This window comes from Crotalus tigris, unplaced genomic scaffold (genome assembly GCF_016545835.1).
Source record: "Crotalus tigris isolate CLP2741 ecotype Arizona unplaced genomic scaffold, ASM1654583v1 scf7180000017663.5292952, whole genome shotgun sequence".
NCBI classification, from domain to species: Eukaryota; Metazoa; Chordata; class Lepidosauria; order Squamata; family Viperidae; genus Crotalus; species Crotalus tigris.
This window is the reverse complement of record NW_024096550.1, coordinates 752,625-769,681: the sequence shown is the minus strand read 5'-3', so window position 1 is coordinate 769,681 and position 17,057 is coordinate 752,625. Positions and strand designations below refer to the sequence as shown.

The window sequence follows — 17,057 nt, the reverse complement described above, 5'->3', positions numbered from 1 at the left end:
CTCGCGGTTTCCAGACGGCCTTGTGGAGCTAAGACTGAATGCGTTCCAGCATAGATGGCCACCACAAAATTGTACATTGGCTACCGGCCGGCTTGGGCCAGGGCAAAGGCAGCGGGGGCTGTTCCCTCACTGTTTCCAGGATGGCTTTGCGGGCCACATGAAACCACTTCGTGGACCACATCTGGCCCCCGGGCCTTGTTTGACATGTCTGCCCTACACCATTTCAGACAAATGGTTGTCCAATCTCTTCTCAAAAATCTCCAGTGATGGACCACCCATAAGTTCTCCTTTCTACTGATTAATTGTTCCACTGATTACTATCTATCAGGAAATTCCTCCTTAGTTCCAGGTTGCTTCTCTCCTTGATTAGTTTCCATCTGTTGCTTCTTGTCCTATCTTCTTCAGGTGCTTTGGAGAATAGCTTGACTCCCCACCTGTTCTTTGTGGCAGCCCCTCAAATACTGGAAGATAGCTATCATGTCACCCCTGGTCTTTCTCTTCATTAAACTAGACATACCCAATTCCTGCAACCGTTCTTCGTATGTTTTAGCCCCCTAATCATCTCTGTTGCTCTTCTCTGTACTCTTTCTAGAGTCTCAACATCTTTTTTACATGGTGGTGACCAAAACTGGATGCAGTATTCCAAGTGTGGCCTTACCCAGGCCTTGTAAAGTGGTATTAACACTTCACGTGATCTGGATTCTGTCCCTCTGTTATTTAATGCAGATGCTACGCAGGTCATCCACTGGCCAGTCTAGGCAGCTTGCTCTCCATTTTCTACACAAACATCCAGACCGCCCCTTTGCTCCCACCTTTCCCACTCTTATAAAGCATTCCTGGTTTCCTTATAGGATTTTTACAGAACTGGATGGATAAGGCTGGAGAAACGCAGTGATAATATATCACTTCACAGGATATTGACACTTGGTTTGACCTCTGGTGGCTGAATTAGATCACTCCACAGTAGACCCATAAAAGCCATATTGACAAGGCAAAAAAAAAAGGATTTTGTTTAGTTAATTTTTATTTTAAAAAATTAACTAAATGCAAAAAGAAAGCAGAATGAAACACACAAAATTATAAAAAAGGGAAACTAAAAAAGGAACAAGAAAAAAAATATTCCAGATGTATACTTGATAGACTCCACTCTTAATATAGTGCAAGGTATAGCAAACAATTCCATCCACCCCAGAAAATAAAATAAAATCTAAATCTGAGCTTAGAAAGGCTTAGCCGTTGAGCTGCTGTGAGACGCCTTAGTTCAGGGGTTCTCAACCTTGGCAACTTTAAGACTTGTGGACTTCAACTCCCAGAATTCCTCAGCCAGCTTTGCTGGCTGAGGAATTCTGGGAGTTGAAGTCCACAAGTCTTAAATTTGCCAAGGTTGAGAACCCCTGCCTTAGTTATTTTAAAAAGTGAGAATGGAGGCTCTTCTTCGCTTTTGCCCAACTGCGTTTTCCAAGGCACCGGACCCGCTTTTTGCATCTCTGGGGCAGGAAGAACTCACCTCCAACATAAAGCGGGGAGTCGAAGTTCAAAGTGGATTGCTTGGACAGGTTGGTGATGGTTTTGGGGTTTCCTCCATCGATGGATAGTGACAGAATCTGGTCCATAACTAGTAACTCCACCATGTGGAACTTCCCATCGTTGATGGTCTCAACGCTGGAAGGGAAAGTGTTTAGTTTCAAAAATATTAGTCACTGCAAAAAGAATTTAAAAATTTCTTAGCAAAATACAAAATTGGCTCACCGTTCTTAATTTGGGGGGCTTTTTTTTAAAAAAAAAATTAACTTTGCAACTTAACCTACAGCCCTTTGCCTTCTTAGTAGCCTCCCTTGCGATAATGTGCAACTTTCTGCCAAGAAGTCGTAATATTTCTGGCCTCAGCCCTTCGAAAGAAGATTAAAACCAGAGGATGATTTACTGGAAGGAGCCACATGTTCAGTTACCCAAATTTACTGGGAAATTAAGAATTCAGGCAACATTCTGCAGGGTCAAGGAAGGTGGAACCGAGATAGCAATTGCTGTTCTCCAGAAAATAGCTGACAAATGCAGAAACTAAAAGATAAATCCAACAAATGTATTTCTATCTGGTCTCAAGGAAACACAAAAACTGCTTTTATGCTGATCCTGCTTCTTTTTCCTGTTACAATCCCAAGGATATTTAAAATATTTAAATTCAAGCAAGTGGAACATAATATATTGGTGGTATAAATTATAGTACTTTTCAAATGTATGTACCAAAGCATTAGGGAAAAAGCAGTATTGAAACCGTTTAAAGTCTTCCTTTACGGTACAGAAAATGCTTGCATTGACAGATCTGGCCCTGAGTCCTTTTTATATTATTTCTAACCACAAAGTAGCACCGTTTTTCCGATTTTAGGATTTTTATTCCATGAAAAGTCACTGAGGATTTTTTTTTAAAAAAAACAAACAAACAGATCATATTCTCCAATATGGCCAAAAGAAGCAATATGAATACCATCTCTAGGGCATCTGGCGTGAAATCAATAATGAAGGTAGCAGAATAACAGAGTTAGAAAAGACTCTGGAGGTCTTCTAGTCCAACCCCCTGCTCACGCAGAAGACCCAGTCTCTTCTTAAAAGACCTCCAGTGATGGAGCACCCACAACTTCTAGAGGCAAGTCGTTCCACTGGTTGATTGATCTCACCCTTAGGAAATTTCTCCTTAGTTCTAGTTTGTTTTTCTCCTTGGTTAGTTTCCAAGCATTATTCCTTGTCTTGCCTATTGGTGCTTTGGAGAACAGCTTGAGCCCCTCTGTGTGAGATATTGCAACACGGCTATCACGCACAGCTATTCCTGCAACCGTTCTTCATATGTTTTAGCTTCCCTAGTCATCTTTGTTGCTCTTCTCTGCACTCTTTCTACAGAGTCTCAACGTCTTTTTTATATTGTGCAACCAAAATTGCAACTTTCCAAGCATGGTCTTACCAAGGGAGCAGAGGAAACGTGGAAAAGGTAAACTTGATCGTGATCCGCTGGGTTCCCTCAGATCATAGTTTAAACTTTTCCAACTTTGAAGAGGAAGGAGGAATTATACACTCCGTTTTATCTCCTAAACCACGCAGGTGGAGTGGAAGGGAAACTTCCTTCTTCAAAAACATTTCAAAATATATTTTCAAAACAACGACACCGGAAAATCCCAAAGATGCTTTTTTTTCCCAAAAGGCAACGGGACTTTCTTGGTTTTTTTCTTTGAAAACAATTCAATTCTTTTCCTTAGTTCTGGACTGAACCATGAAAGTCCAGTTTCCTTTGGAAAAAGCACCTTAGAATCTCCGTAGCTGATTCACTGGAAAATGACTTCTGGAACACAGCTGGATTAAAAACAATGCAAGTTCTCTTCAAAGACTGCGTGTTGTCTATAAGCCCACCTGTAAATGGCAGAGACTGGGTATGATCCTGCGTCATAACTGACCCTCACCCGTCCCCGATAAAGTTCCATGGCGATGTGGTCATTCCCTCCTTTATACAGCAGGATCCCACTGTCTTCATCTGTGGAAATCTGATGGCAAACCATTTTTAATTAGAAATAATAACATTAAAGTTTTTTTTAAAGATTATTGACTACAACGAATTCACCCTTAAGTTAATGTTGTAATTTTTATCTCTCTCTCTCTCTCTATCTCTATATCTATCTGTCACTCTATCTATCTATGTCTATGTCTCTCTCTATCATCTATCACCTATCTATCTATCTATCTATCTATCTATCTATCTATCTATCTATCTATCTATCTATCTATCTATCTATCTATCTATCTATATCTCTATATCTATCACTCTGTCTATGTCTATGTCTCGCTCTCTCTCTCTATCAATCTCTCTCTCTCTATCTATCTATCTATCTATCTATCTCTATCTGTCTATCTATGTCTATGTCTATGTCTATGTCTATGTCTATGTCTGTCTGTCTGTCTGTCTGTCTGTCTGTCTGTCTATCTATCTATCTATCTATCTATCTATCTATCTATCTATTCTCATTAGTAGGATACTGGTCTTCCGCTCTGCTTTAGGGAGATGAGCTGAAATCTGACAGTGCTCCTTTTAGTGGCCGGGGCAGTTTTTGGGAATGGCTTCCCCATAGAGGTGTGGGGGGCTCCCATCCTATCTGCCTTTGGGAAGCTGCTCAAAGGAGAGGGCATTCAGGCCTTGGCCCCATCTCGGTCTGATGATAGCTTGCTTTGCTTCATTTAACTTTATTCTACATTTTTCACTACTTGCTAAACCATCTAATTACAATGGTGGTTCTCAATTTACGACCACCGCTGGGATCAAGATTCTTCATTTCTAAGCAAGGCAGTTCTTGAGGGAATGATGTCCGATTTTATGACCTTCCTTTGCCATAGTTGTCAAGCAAATTAATAAAGTCGTTAAGCAAATCATGCAGTTGTTAAGTGAAGCTGGCCTCCCCCCTAGGACTCGGCTTGTGGGAAGCCGATGGGGAAAGTTGCAATGGGCAATCCCAGGACCCCCGGGGTGGGGCAAACCAACTGCAAATACGTGGTGAGTGCCAAGTGCCTGAATTGTGATTGTGTCACCCTGAGGATGCTGGGATGGTCATAAGGGCCAACCGGGAGTCGCTTATTTCTGCGCCGTTGTAACTCTGAGACATCATTAAACCAACGGTTGCAAGTGGAAGGTATGATTTGTCTATTTTATATGGTTTCTTAGGCAATTTATCCATACAAGTAGTCCTCAGTTTACAACAATTCATTTAGTGACCGTTCAAAGTTACAACAGCGATGAAAAAAGCGATTTATGACCATTTTTCACAGCTACGAACTTTGTGGCTGAGCGGGCGGTCCTTGTCTCCTATTAAAAAGACACATCTCGACAGCGTTGCAACTTGAGGCTGCGTTTTACAACATTTCCCTCAAACATCTTTATGAGAAGCATTGTCATTTCCCAGGCGTTTGGCTCTTCGTTGGGCGTCTCCACCACTGTGAGGGTCTCCTGGGGGTCTTTATCCGTGTTGGCCACTGCTTCATTGGCTCCGAGGACCGTGTGTGGTCAGCGGCCTTGAGCAAAAGCTCTAGGGGGCATCAGAAGCAGGTCTGGGCTCCGTAAAACATATATTCATTTATGTGCATGACTCGCACAACTTCACGCTTTATCTGACTTACCTGGAGGGTGATGTTGGTGTGGGAGAGAAGCTTTGTCGAAGGAATTTGCAGGTACGTTTCTTTGTTGACAAAGTTGATGCTGACCAGCTTTTCGCATCGGTCACCCTGATAACCTGACAGGCAGTGGCAGCTGGGCTCGCTGGCCTTCATGATGCACTGGGCCCCGTTCTGACATTCATAGTGATCACAGGGGCTTGTGCGAGGCAAGACCATCGGGGGCGAAAACTCGCAGAAAAGTCCACTAGATACAAGCAAAGAGATAACCTTGGTTGGGTTAACAGAATCACAGAATTGGAAGGGACTCAGAGGTCCTCTAGTCCAGCCCCCTGCTCAAGCAGGAGACCCTATACATTGCAGACAAGTGGCTGTCCAGTCTCTTCTTAAAAACCTCCAGTGATGGAGCACCCACAACTTCTGGTGGCAAGTTGTTCCACTGGTTAATTGTCCTCCCTGTTAGGAAGTTTCTCCTTAATTCTAGGTTGCTTCTCTCCTTCATTAGTTTCCATCCGTTGCTTCTTGTCCTGCCTTCTGGTGCTGTTGATCCCCTCATTTTTGCAGGAACCCCACAAATATTGGAAGACTGCTATCATGTCCCCCCTAGTCCTTCTCTTCATTCAACTAGACATACCCACTCCTAGCAACCATTCTAGCCTCCAGTCCCCTAATCCTCTTTGTTGCTCTTCTCTGCACTCTTTCTAGAGTCTCAACATCTTTTTTACATCGTGGTGACCAAAACTGGATGTCGTATTCCAAGTGTGGCCTTACCAAGGCATTATAAAGTGGTATTAACACTTCACGTGATCTTGATTCTATCCCTCTGTTAAGGCAGCCTAGCACTGTGTTGGCCTTTTTGGCAGCTGCAGCACACGGCTGGATCCTATCTAAGTGATTGTCCACTAGGACACCAAGATCCCTCTCACACTTACTACCACTGAGCCAAGTTTCCCCTCATTTCTACTTGTGGGTTGATGGTGTTTTCCCAGCTTGGTTGTTTTCCTCCAGATCTTTTCTTACTAGGCTAGGTAAGATCACGAGGCATGAGAGAGTAGAGTTTGCTGATTATTTATCTATGATGGCTACATATAGAGCGATAAACATGCCTGATGATGTTACTCATGCCCAGAGACAAAATTTCTGCAGGAAAACAACCAAGCTCAGAGGACATCAAGAACCTCACAATTAACCCTTGTGTTCTCCACTATTGAAAAGCTTCTTCGTGCATTCTTCTAACATCGATTTTGTTGTGTTACTTCTCACCTGTACCCTTCAGGGCATGTACAGGTGTAACCATTGATGGCATCTGTGCACTGAGCTCCATTTTTACATTTGTTATCCAGGCAGTCATCGTAGTCAACATCACAGTGTTCACCAACATACCCAGGTGTGCAACTACACCTAGAGACAGGAAAAAAAAATGGATAAATGAATGAATGCAACTCATAGTTTTAGCAGCAGGCCGAAGGGACAGGGTGCCCGCTGAAATTGTTAATAGAGGCAGGATTGTTATTTTTACTATTTCAACTAGGTTGAAATTTCAAGATGAATCATGGTGAGTTTAAAACAAAATATTTTAGCATTTGTTTAAGGTTAGTCTATTGACCATACAAATTGTTTTACAGGATGGAATCACAATTCATTATTTGTAAGTTTTTCATTGTTTGTCATTCTGTCTTGGGGAATGTGACATTCTATCAAAATTCTGACGGAAGATTCTGAGTTGTTTCATGAATCATTTTGACAAGTCTCTCTGCTATTGGAGTGACGAGCATCATTTTTTCAAAATGAGCAGGTTTGTGACACTGAGTTGGGGAATTTTATATGTATATGTATATATCAATTAACTGCTTTGAGGTTACTCACCCCAAAACAGGGAGCGAAGTAGGAGCACATAGATTAAATTAATATGATAAAAATGCATTTTCATTTAACAATGAAAAGGGAGGCAACAGACCTCTAGCTCCATTATCTGTCAAGTTTTAGATCCCACATCAGGTAGTCCTCATTTACTGACCATTCAACCATCCAAAGTCGTGACAGCGCCAGAAAAGCTGACTTATTATTGACTCACTGGTATCCCTTTGGGGTCAGGATGCACTTGGACTGGTGCTGGCAGGGGTTCAGGTCCTGGGCACAGAAATCCAGCTTCTCCTCACACAGCTCCCCTGGAACAGAGCAGGGGGGGGGGGGGCGATTCAGCCAGGCTAGAGATTGCACAGGATCAGCGGAACAAAAGAGCCCTGGCTTCCCAAAATAGGTAATTTCCCATCTATCTATCTATCTATCTATCTATCTATCTATCTATCTATCTATCTATCTATCTATCTATCTATCTATCTATCTATCTATATCATCTATCTTCTATCTGTCTGTCTGTCTGTCTCTCTCTCTCTCTCTGTGTCTCTCTCTATCTATCATCTATCTCCTGTTTGTCTGTCTGTGTCTGTGTCTGTCTCTCTGTCTCTCTCTCTCTCCTGTCTGTCTGTCTGTCTCTCTCTCTCTCTGTGTGTGTCTCTCTCTCTCTATCTCTCTATCATCTATCTCCTGTCTGTCTGTCTGTCTCTCTCTCTCTCTCTCTATCTATCTATCATCATATTTCTAAGAGGGGCTGTAGTGCATCATTGATGGCTGCTATCTCAATTACTTTGATAAAACTCTGTGGATAGCCTTGTTCTCAACTAAAAGAAAACCTTGTCTCATTATCCTGAATCCATCACCCTTTAATGTTATAAAATGTTCTGAGATTTTTTTATTAAAAAAAAATCAGTTCCCAGTTCCCACTTCATACCACCTCAGTGATCCTGGACCTTCACCCTGTTCCAACAACATATATTTTAAATTCAACAGATTTTAAGATTGAGAGAGGGAAAGTCCTGTGCATTGGACAGATTAAACACAAAATACATCTGACGTTCTCTTTTCTCCCGTAATTCTTCCAGTAGTCAGGCTAAAGTGAGGTTGATAAGAAAAGCCCACAAAACATCCTTTGAGACCCTTGTGTTTAACCCAATTTTTTTTTTTAAAAAAAAAGAGAGAATCTCAGAAAGAGAGAAATGGTGGTGTCAAACAATTCACACTGTCACTGTTCTAAACAAGCCCATTAATATGTTTATAATTTCTACAAGCACTTATTGGAAGAAAACCCTGCAATAAAATGATGCCTTAAAGCAGGGGGTCTCCATCCCCCGGGCTGCAGCCCCCTCCCGGTCCATGGCCTGTTAGGAATCGGTCTGTGCAAGTGAGCGAAACTGTGTTTAAAATTTTAACAATCAATATTCCCTGAAACACAACTTCAGGATAGGGACTTTGGCTACAATTCAATTTAGATTAATGCTATTTTGATGTCCATAATTAAGATTCATTCAGTCTTTAAGACAACGAATAAGGCTTTCAACCCGAGACACCCCACTATTCGGTTTTAATCCCTATTCTAGTGGCCACCAGAGATTATTTTTCTAGGCTGGCCAAATTAAGTTTAACAATTCATTAATCTGTTCTTGGGAAACAGAGGACTTTATTGGTGAGGACAACACACAAATAAGAAAGTATTAGTAACAAGAGCAACACTGCACAACACCGTTTTTGGTCCTAGGGGTAGTCATGGACCCAAATAACACTTCAGAAGGGAGATTTTAAAGTTAATAATTTGGGCGTCCTCTACTGTTTAGTTTTCAAGCTGAGCATTTTAAAATGAATAATTTAAGGGTCTTCTACTGCTACCCACCCACATACAGGCAGTCCTCGACTTACAACGGATCACTTAGGGGCTGTCGGAAGTTACAATGACACTGAAAAAAGTGGCTCAGGACCATTCCTCACACTTATGACCATAAATCACCAGGATCACGTGATTTACATTCAGACGCTTGACAACTGACTCATATTTATGACGGTTGCACAGTGTCCCGGGGTCATGTGATCCCCTTTTGTGACCTTCTGACAAGCAAAGTCAGTGGGGGGAGCCGGATTCACTTAACGACCGAGTTACTAATTTAAGAACTGCAGCAATTTGCTTAACGGACATGGCGAGAAAAGTCGTAAAATGGGGCAAAGCTCACTTGACCCAATGTCTCACTTGTCAACATCAATTATGGGCTCAGTTGCGGTCGTAAGTTGAGGACTGCCTGTACTGTAGCAACAACATTTCTTTTGAAGGTTGTTCGTTTCTGGAGCACGGGGATCCCCCAAAACTTTTAGGATCCTCTGCAGATTTAAGACCCGAGCAAATATCTGACAGCGGAGCTGAACGGGGCAGATCTTCAGAAGCATGGAAGCCACATTGGGCGGGTGCCCTGAATACTGTCTTCTGGATGGTCACTTCAGCAGCTGGACCCCAGAGGGGACTGAGATAAGAGGGAAAAGAGAAACGGGATCCACTAACCTTTCTCCACCTCATTCAGAATAGCAGCTGGCAGCAACAAAAGGCAGAAAAGACAAAGAGACGTTTACATTCCACCAAAACAGCAAAGCGCAAATAAAGCGAGACACATTGAATGGCGGCAGAGCAATAAAGTCACTGCAGGGAAAGTGGTTGTGCTTTTCAGGGTTTGTTTGTTTGTTTGTTTTATAGCACAGCAAACACACAAGGGGCCCATGTCAGCGCTGGGCACGGGAAGAGGGGGGGGCTAAACCGAAGGCACAAAGGGGGTCTTCACGGCAGACAATAATGAGGGAGAGAGACCCTCTTGATGAGACACTTAATGGTCCTGACATTCAAAAGACTGAGAGTCACATGGGAACAGGTTAGGAAAGGCAGAGTTTCAGCTGCAGGAAACAATATGAGGGGCTTCAGAAACGGTCCATTAAAGCAGGGGTCTTCAAACTTGGCCCTTTTATGACTTGTGAACTTCAATTCCCAGAATTCCTCAGCCAGCCCTCAGGGGGCTGGCTGAGGAATTCTGGGAGTTGAAGTCCACAAGTCATAAAAGGACCAAGTTTGAAGGTCCCTGAACTAAAGCATACAAAGAACGGTTGCAGGAACTGAGTAAGTCTACTCTAAAGCAGGGATCCCCAACCTGTGGGCCGTGAGGGGTTTGCAACTGGGCCGAGGGCTTGCACATCCTCACTTGTGCGAACAGTGGGTGAGTGCGTGTGCTCCATTTATGTGAGCGGCAGGCACGGGTGCTAGTCACTCACACAAATGGAGCCACACGCACGAGCGCGTTTACCAGCCATTTGTGGGAACCATCCCCTCTCTACCCACCCACCCCCGCCAGTCTAGAAAAGGCAGAAACATTGGGGGACTCTGTCTAATGAAAAGAAGGACTCGGGGAGACATGATAGCAGTCTTCCAATGTTCAAAGGGCTCCTACAAAGACGAAGGGGTCAAGCTATTCTCCAAGGCACCACAAGGCAAGACGAGAAGCAAAGGATGGAAACTGATCAAGGAGAGAAGCAACTGAGAACTAAGGAGAAACTTCCTGACAGTGGGAACAATTAACCAGTGGAACAACCTGCCTCCAGAAGCTGTGAATGCTCCATCACTGGAGGTTTTTAAGAAGAGATTGGACAGACACTTGTCTGAAACGGTATAGGAACTCCTGCTTGAGCAGGGGGTTGGACTAAATGACCTCCAAAGTCTCTTCCAACTCTATGTTCTAAAAGTTTCAGCTCTTCTGATTCAATACATTTTTCACAGTTAAAACTTCACAGAGGTGAAATAGGCTCCAGTGATCTTGTTAATTATATACTGAATATTTTACGAATAAGTATATTTCTATCTTGAAGCAAGGATTCCTGCTGTAAAAACGAAAGCTTTGCCTTCTTTTTAGTCTAACGGTAGCTTGCAACTAAAAACAGTATGTTACATAGGAAAAATGTCTATTTAATTATGCATCACTGGAAATTTTCACCAAAGTTATGTACTGCTTTAAATGGCATTTTTACATTCATAAACAAAAAAAATAACCTATCAGAATGTAGGGTAATTTTTGCTATATTTTTTGAAACCTTTCTTTACTGTATTTCCATCCTATGGCTATTGGGCTTTCCATCCAACGTATTGACTGACTCACTCATTAAGCCTTAAAAGACACTCTATATCAGGGGACTTCAAACTTGGCCCTTTTGTGACTTGTGGACTTCAACTCCCAGAATTCCTCAGCCAGGCACGCATGCCTGGCTGAGGAATTCTGGGAGTTGAAGTCCACAAGTCACAAAAGGACCAAGTTTGAAGACCCCTGCTCTCTATATACTAGCTTAATTAGCCTGTGGAGCAAAAACATCCCTGAATCAAACCAATTCAAACTAAACAGCTTTTGTTCCCATCTTTTTTTCCAAGCTAAAACCAATCAAGCAAGCAAGCAAGCAGTGATGCACAAGCTATGATCCTCAACCCTGCCTGTCCTTCAGATGTCACATACCTTGCTTACAGACAACCATCCACGTTACAGACTGTACCACAGTAAACTAAACCCTGCTGGCTCAGAGCTGTTATGCATCACACTATTAGCAATAGCAATAACACTTAGACTTATATAGCACTTTACAGTGCTCCCACATTGTGGTTTACAATGTCAGCCTATTGCCCCCAACAATCTGGGTCCTCATTTTACTAACCTCGGAAGGATGGAAGGCTGAGTCAACTTTGAGCCCCATCAGGATCGAACGCCAGGCTGTGGGCAGAGTTTGCCTACAATGCTGCACTCTCACCACAACTCTATATTAGGACTTCTGCTGTCATTAACCACAAATCTTTGTACATCTGACTATCTTCTAATGGGGCAATAAGCCATTCCATCATCACCCATCGCTATATGTCTACATTAAGCAAAGAGATGCATCTCCATTTAAAAAAAGAATGAATGGATCCAAATTAGACTTCAGAAATGGCAATATTCAGAAACTAGCGTTTTACAGGAGACAAATAAATTCCCCAGGATATTTTTCTATTAACTCAAGATGGTCACCCTGGAGCTGAAGTATTACAAAGACTGGTTTAATCATTTAAACAGCTCAGTTGGAAGAGAATGGGTGACCTGACACTATTTGTCGTGGATTAAAACCGAGACAAAGATAGGAACATGTATGTTAGGGCAGGCAGTAAATGCAAAGCCTGGCTGTTCAGTGCCTACATCTAACTTGTAGGTGTGGGAAAAATCGCTTTTCAGAGGAATGGGGCTGTTTATTAGATAAACTGAGACAAAAGCAATGTGTCCTTGTAGCTCACAATGGCCTGTGGTACGTTTTGTCTGAATATTCCCATAGCAACTCCTGAATCTCAAGATGCAGATTTTTCTTCTAACTGAGACCATTGTTCTCTGTAGATAACAGATGGGTAGGAAGTAACCTGATATCTATTATATTACTTCTGAATATTCATGCATGCATCATTTCCCCCTAATTTCTGAAGTATATAAATACGAGTGCATCTCTTAGTCTGGAGGGGTGTGTCTTCCACTATTATTTTGGAGAAGACCCCCTCCAATATGCATTGGTAAAATTAAATACTTCAGTGAGCCTTGATTATTTGCTCTGGGATCTGCATTTTGATTCTACACAGGAGATCACAGATCACCTTGTAGTAATACACATTACCCAGTCCTTAAGTGCCACCAGATTCTTTGTTTATAAACTATTGATATTCAAGCCTATTTCTCTTACCCAGGATTAAGAAATATTAGAGAGTTTTATATACAACTATAAGCCTGTTAACTAGAACAAAGTACAGGTTTCAAAAGAAAGAAGAATAAATGAATTTTTTCATTTCCAATGTTATATTTAATTTTGAAAAGTCAAATAATCATAATGCATGCGACATCAATATCCAAAACTGTAATTAATAGTGATAGAATATCCATTTTATCGTATCTATATTCAACGGCCAAAGGAACCTAAATAATAGAATATTAAAAATCTAAGTATTTTATACAAATATCATTGCAGTGAAGTAACACACTGTACCAAACCTAGAAGATGGAGCAGTAGATTGTCCATATAGACAATAATATACTGCTCAAAAAAATAAAGGGAACACAAACATATAGGATCCTATACGTTTGTGTTCCCTTTATTTTTGTGAGCAGTATACGTTAAAGGCTGAGATAGTTATATATTAACCCTTTATGGATATTTTTTTAATTTCTATCAATGTTTTTTTTTTCTGATTTCATTAGCACTGTTCTATCTTCATCATCTCTTCTCATTGTTGTATTTACCCATAATTTATATTTAGGTAAACAAGTCTGACATGCCTAGAAATGGCTATGCTTAAAACCCATTTTCAGTATAAAAAAAGATAGCAAGTTTGGTTCAACTTCCCGCTGGAAATGGAGCTTGCGCCATCACGCCCTTGAAATGATTTATTGCTGGCAGGATCAAGGAAAATCCATTAATCCGGGTTCAGTTTTCACTCACTACAGATGGGTTTAAAGTGACTTTTATTGGACATCGACTTCGTAAGGGAAAAAAGCTCTTCCTTCAGCCCGTTGAGTCCTTCAACGGCCTCCAATAAGCAGAAGGATAAGAATAATCTAGCAGACTTTGGTGTGCTCTGATTTTGGAAAGATTTTTGGCAAATAATCTCAGTAAAGAATCCCGAACGGATGGGGCAGGCAGCGGATAAGCGGATTTTATGTGGGTCACTCCCTGTCCAAAGGACTTCAAACGGGCAGCAGGAGCACCCCGTGGGCAGAAAAGGTGGGGTAAAAAAGTCCCAGAGGTGTTTTTTTTTTTTTCAAAAGGCAACTGGACTTTGTTTTTCCTTGAAGACGTTTCGCTTCCCATCCAAGCAGCTTCTTCAGTTCTTTGTATCTCAGGTGAGATATACTCAGAAAGAAAGAAACAGGTGCCTCTCACATTCCCCACCCCCACCTCCAAGATCTTTATTAGATCTGCTATTTTATAATAGCCCACAGATGCCCAGGAGCACGGCTCAGAAAAACAGGAAAAAACAATCCTCTACTGGATTCAACATGGACTAGACTAGCTTTAAAAATTACGAAGGATATTTATGGAGGATCAGATTGCTTACAAGGGGTTCAGTAGCTTTTAAAAGGCAGAAGGGTATCTCTGTAGTTAAACTGTAGACAGTCTGACAAGAGCTATGTAGGTCTTTGGTTATTCGGGTTTTCTCCCGCATAAAATTGGAAGTGTCTTGGCGACGTTTCGACGAAGTCCCATTCGTTATCTTCAGGCTGGTGTTTTTGGCTTTGTGCTTCTAGGAGCAAATTTGTGCTCGCACAAGCACAAAGCCAAAGACCCCAGCCTGAAGATGATGAGTGGGACCTTGTTGAAACGTCGCCAAGATACTCTCAATCTTACACAGGAAAGACCCAAATACACCACGATTAGGAAGCACTTAGCACATTGCAGATTAATACAACCAATGGGACGATTACGTGCTCGAGAAGCCGGGTGCAGAGACAGGTAGCTATATAGGCAAGCTTCCTAATCACCTAACATTCCAACCCTGATGACATCGGCAGTCGGGCTGATGAAAGCTTGGTAACTCTTTTTTGTTACTTAACTTGTTTGTATTAAACAGGTTTGTTTTATTTTTATCCTGGTGTTCATTTTTTCTATATTTTATTGATATGTGTTTTCCCAGGATTCGCATTTTTAATGTCATTAAGGACAACATATGCATATACATATATGCTAATTTTTTTTTGGATTGCTAACAAAGAGTTAAAGGGGGACTGGGATAGCTATTTCCAGCTAATTAGCTCTCATCAGCCAGCCATACCCTTCTGAGATTCGAACCTGGGCTGCTTGCATGTTAGGCAGCTGTGTTGACCCCTAGGCCAAAGATTTCTTCCTCCCAGTTTATATAAAACTGAATTCAATGAAACAGCAGAAGATGTTATGGTAAAGGAACACTTTTGGCAGCTAAACGACAAGAAGCAGGGACCAAATTTATTAACATACAGGATTAACAGAGGGGATTACGGAGTCTGCGATATATTAAAGTAAGATTTCTTCATACCTGTGTATTCTGGTGGACAAAGGCAAGTGTAGTTGTTTATTCCATCTACGCAAGTGGCATTGTTTTCGCAATCGTTATCTTCACAATCATCAATGTTCACTTCACAGTTTGCCCCTTCAAATCCGTCTGCACAAGCACACCTGCAAAAGAAAATACAACAACTCTTCAAACAAACAAACAAAAAAACCCACTACATAGGATGTTTTAACTTTTTTGGGGGGAGGGGGGCAATACTCTACAAACTTAAGAAAATTTCAGACTGGCTATTTCCAACAGGAAAAGGCAGGAGAGTGGGGACCAAAATCCACACGGGAAAGGAATGGATGGGCTAAACTGGTCCAAACAAGCAAGGGAATTCTCTGGTGGAGAAAGAGACATTTGGATTCTCCCCCTGGGCCTCTAAACTGGAGGTCTGATGGCCAAAGTGTCTTTCTCGGTAACATTAGTGACATTTTGCTATTTTTATTTTAGGGAACTGCTGAAAGTAGGAATCTTTTGATGATATAAAGTACGCTCAAAGGGAACTACTCTACGAGTTAAGAGAATTACTGAATTACTGAAAATTGGAAGGCAAACAGGGCCATTTTGAGTGTAATGGGTCGAAAGTACTTTGCCAATGCTTGACTCATTTATGAATTTCAAGAGTTCTTGCCTGCTATGAAATAAATGTATGCAGAAGCACGCAAGAAGGGAAAAAAACAAGAGAGGGAGAAGGAAGGGATTATTTAGGAAATTTAGTTTCGCTGGGACATAATTTACTGTATTAATTATTGCACAGTAACAATTACTTATTCACGCCTGCCTCAATGGCAAATCAGTGACTATGCATTTATGGCAATCACTATAACTGTTTTGCAGAATATATGTCTTAATTCGTCCTGGGGAAGGCCTCTCTTCCACGAGTATTCTGGAGTGCTAGTTATTCATTTTTTTTACCCCTATAAAGTTGTGATTAAAACAGCAATTTGTCATATTAAGCTGTTTCAAATTAATTTCAAAGAGAAATCAATCTAGCCGTTGCCTGTAATTTGTGCCTGTAATTGCTTATTAAATAGGGGGAATCAAAACTGTTTCTAACAAGCTAGCAGAATTTTTATTATGGGATTATGGGATCCATTTATTACCATTCTTAGCTCCATAATTTAAGAGGTACATCTGGAGGGCCTGCATTCTGTGATTAAATAACTCTAGATTAAAAGGGCTCACAGCATGTTTACCCAGCAGGGTGCTGGCCTGGAAAATACATTGTTAATTTTGTGTTTCACTGGGATTTACCTCTGATCGTTTACAAGCTGCTAATACTGAGGCAAAACAAAACTTCTGAATTGTGAGACTTTCAGCAGGAATCTACTTGGCTGTTAATTAGGACAACAGAGGCAAAACCATGTCATCTTTCCCCATTGTGCCTTGAATAAGAACAACATATTTATAGCATAAAAAGTTTTCAAAGTGCATTAAGCTCATTAATGTTGTATAAAAGACATGGAAATCAATATACATCACCCATTTCATTATTGGGAGAGTAATGAAAGAGAAGCAAAGGGTGACAGATTCTGTGTCAGGATAGATGACTCCCTTTTGTACGTTATTATTATTTTTTAACTCACCAAAATCCATCCTTTTCATCTTCTTTTAAGTGGCAAGTCCCCCCTTCTTTACATGGGTTGCTGATGCAGGCATGGATCAGAACCTCACAGTCTCGACCCTAAGCATAAAAGAACAAAATTGTCATGCGGCATAGAAAAAAAAAGCGGGGGAAATGGATTTTCTTTTCAAATGGAAACGTGTTATGGATTCCACCTCCACAACCCATCAATCTTGCCAACCTATCTTTCTATCTATAATGGAACCATAGCAACCTGAAGTCCAGAAGGAGGACCTCTTTCTGACTGAGAACCTGAAATAAAACTGTAAACAGAACCAGGCATTAGGAACGAACGGAGGGATTTGCTCTGCAGGGTGACTCATAGAGAGGATACAACGAGTG

General features: G+C 41.4%; 1 protein-coding gene across 12 annotated transcripts in view; it reads right to left on the bottom strand.

Annotated features, from left to right (window-relative positions):
* SLIT2 (slit guidance ligand 2) overlaps positions 1–17,057 on the bottom strand; it is a 165,991-nt gene that overhangs the window by 6,000 nt on the left and 142,934 nt on the right. For 8 of the 12 annotated variants that reach the window (XM_039335885.1, XM_039335887.1, XM_039335886.1 and 5 more), the window contains 8 exons: positions 16,678–16,775; positions 15,071–15,210; positions 9,527–9,553; positions 7,217–7,310; positions 6,406–6,543; positions 5,149–5,389; positions 3,397–3,527; positions 1,508–1,662 (listed from right to left, as the gene is read on the bottom strand). In XM_039335885.1, coding sequence (XP_039191819.1) covers positions 1,508–1,662; positions 3,397–3,527; positions 5,149–5,389; positions 6,406–6,543; positions 7,217–7,310; positions 9,527–9,553; positions 15,071–15,210; positions 16,678–16,775 — 1,024 coding nt within the window. The remainder of the gene's footprint in view (positions 1–1,507; positions 1,663–3,396; positions 3,528–5,148; positions 5,390–6,405; positions 6,544–7,216; positions 7,311–9,526; positions 9,554–15,070; positions 15,211–16,677; positions 16,776–17,057) is intronic. The other 4 variants (XM_039335888.1, XM_039335891.1, XM_039335890.1 and 1 more) reach the window with 1 other exon arrangement.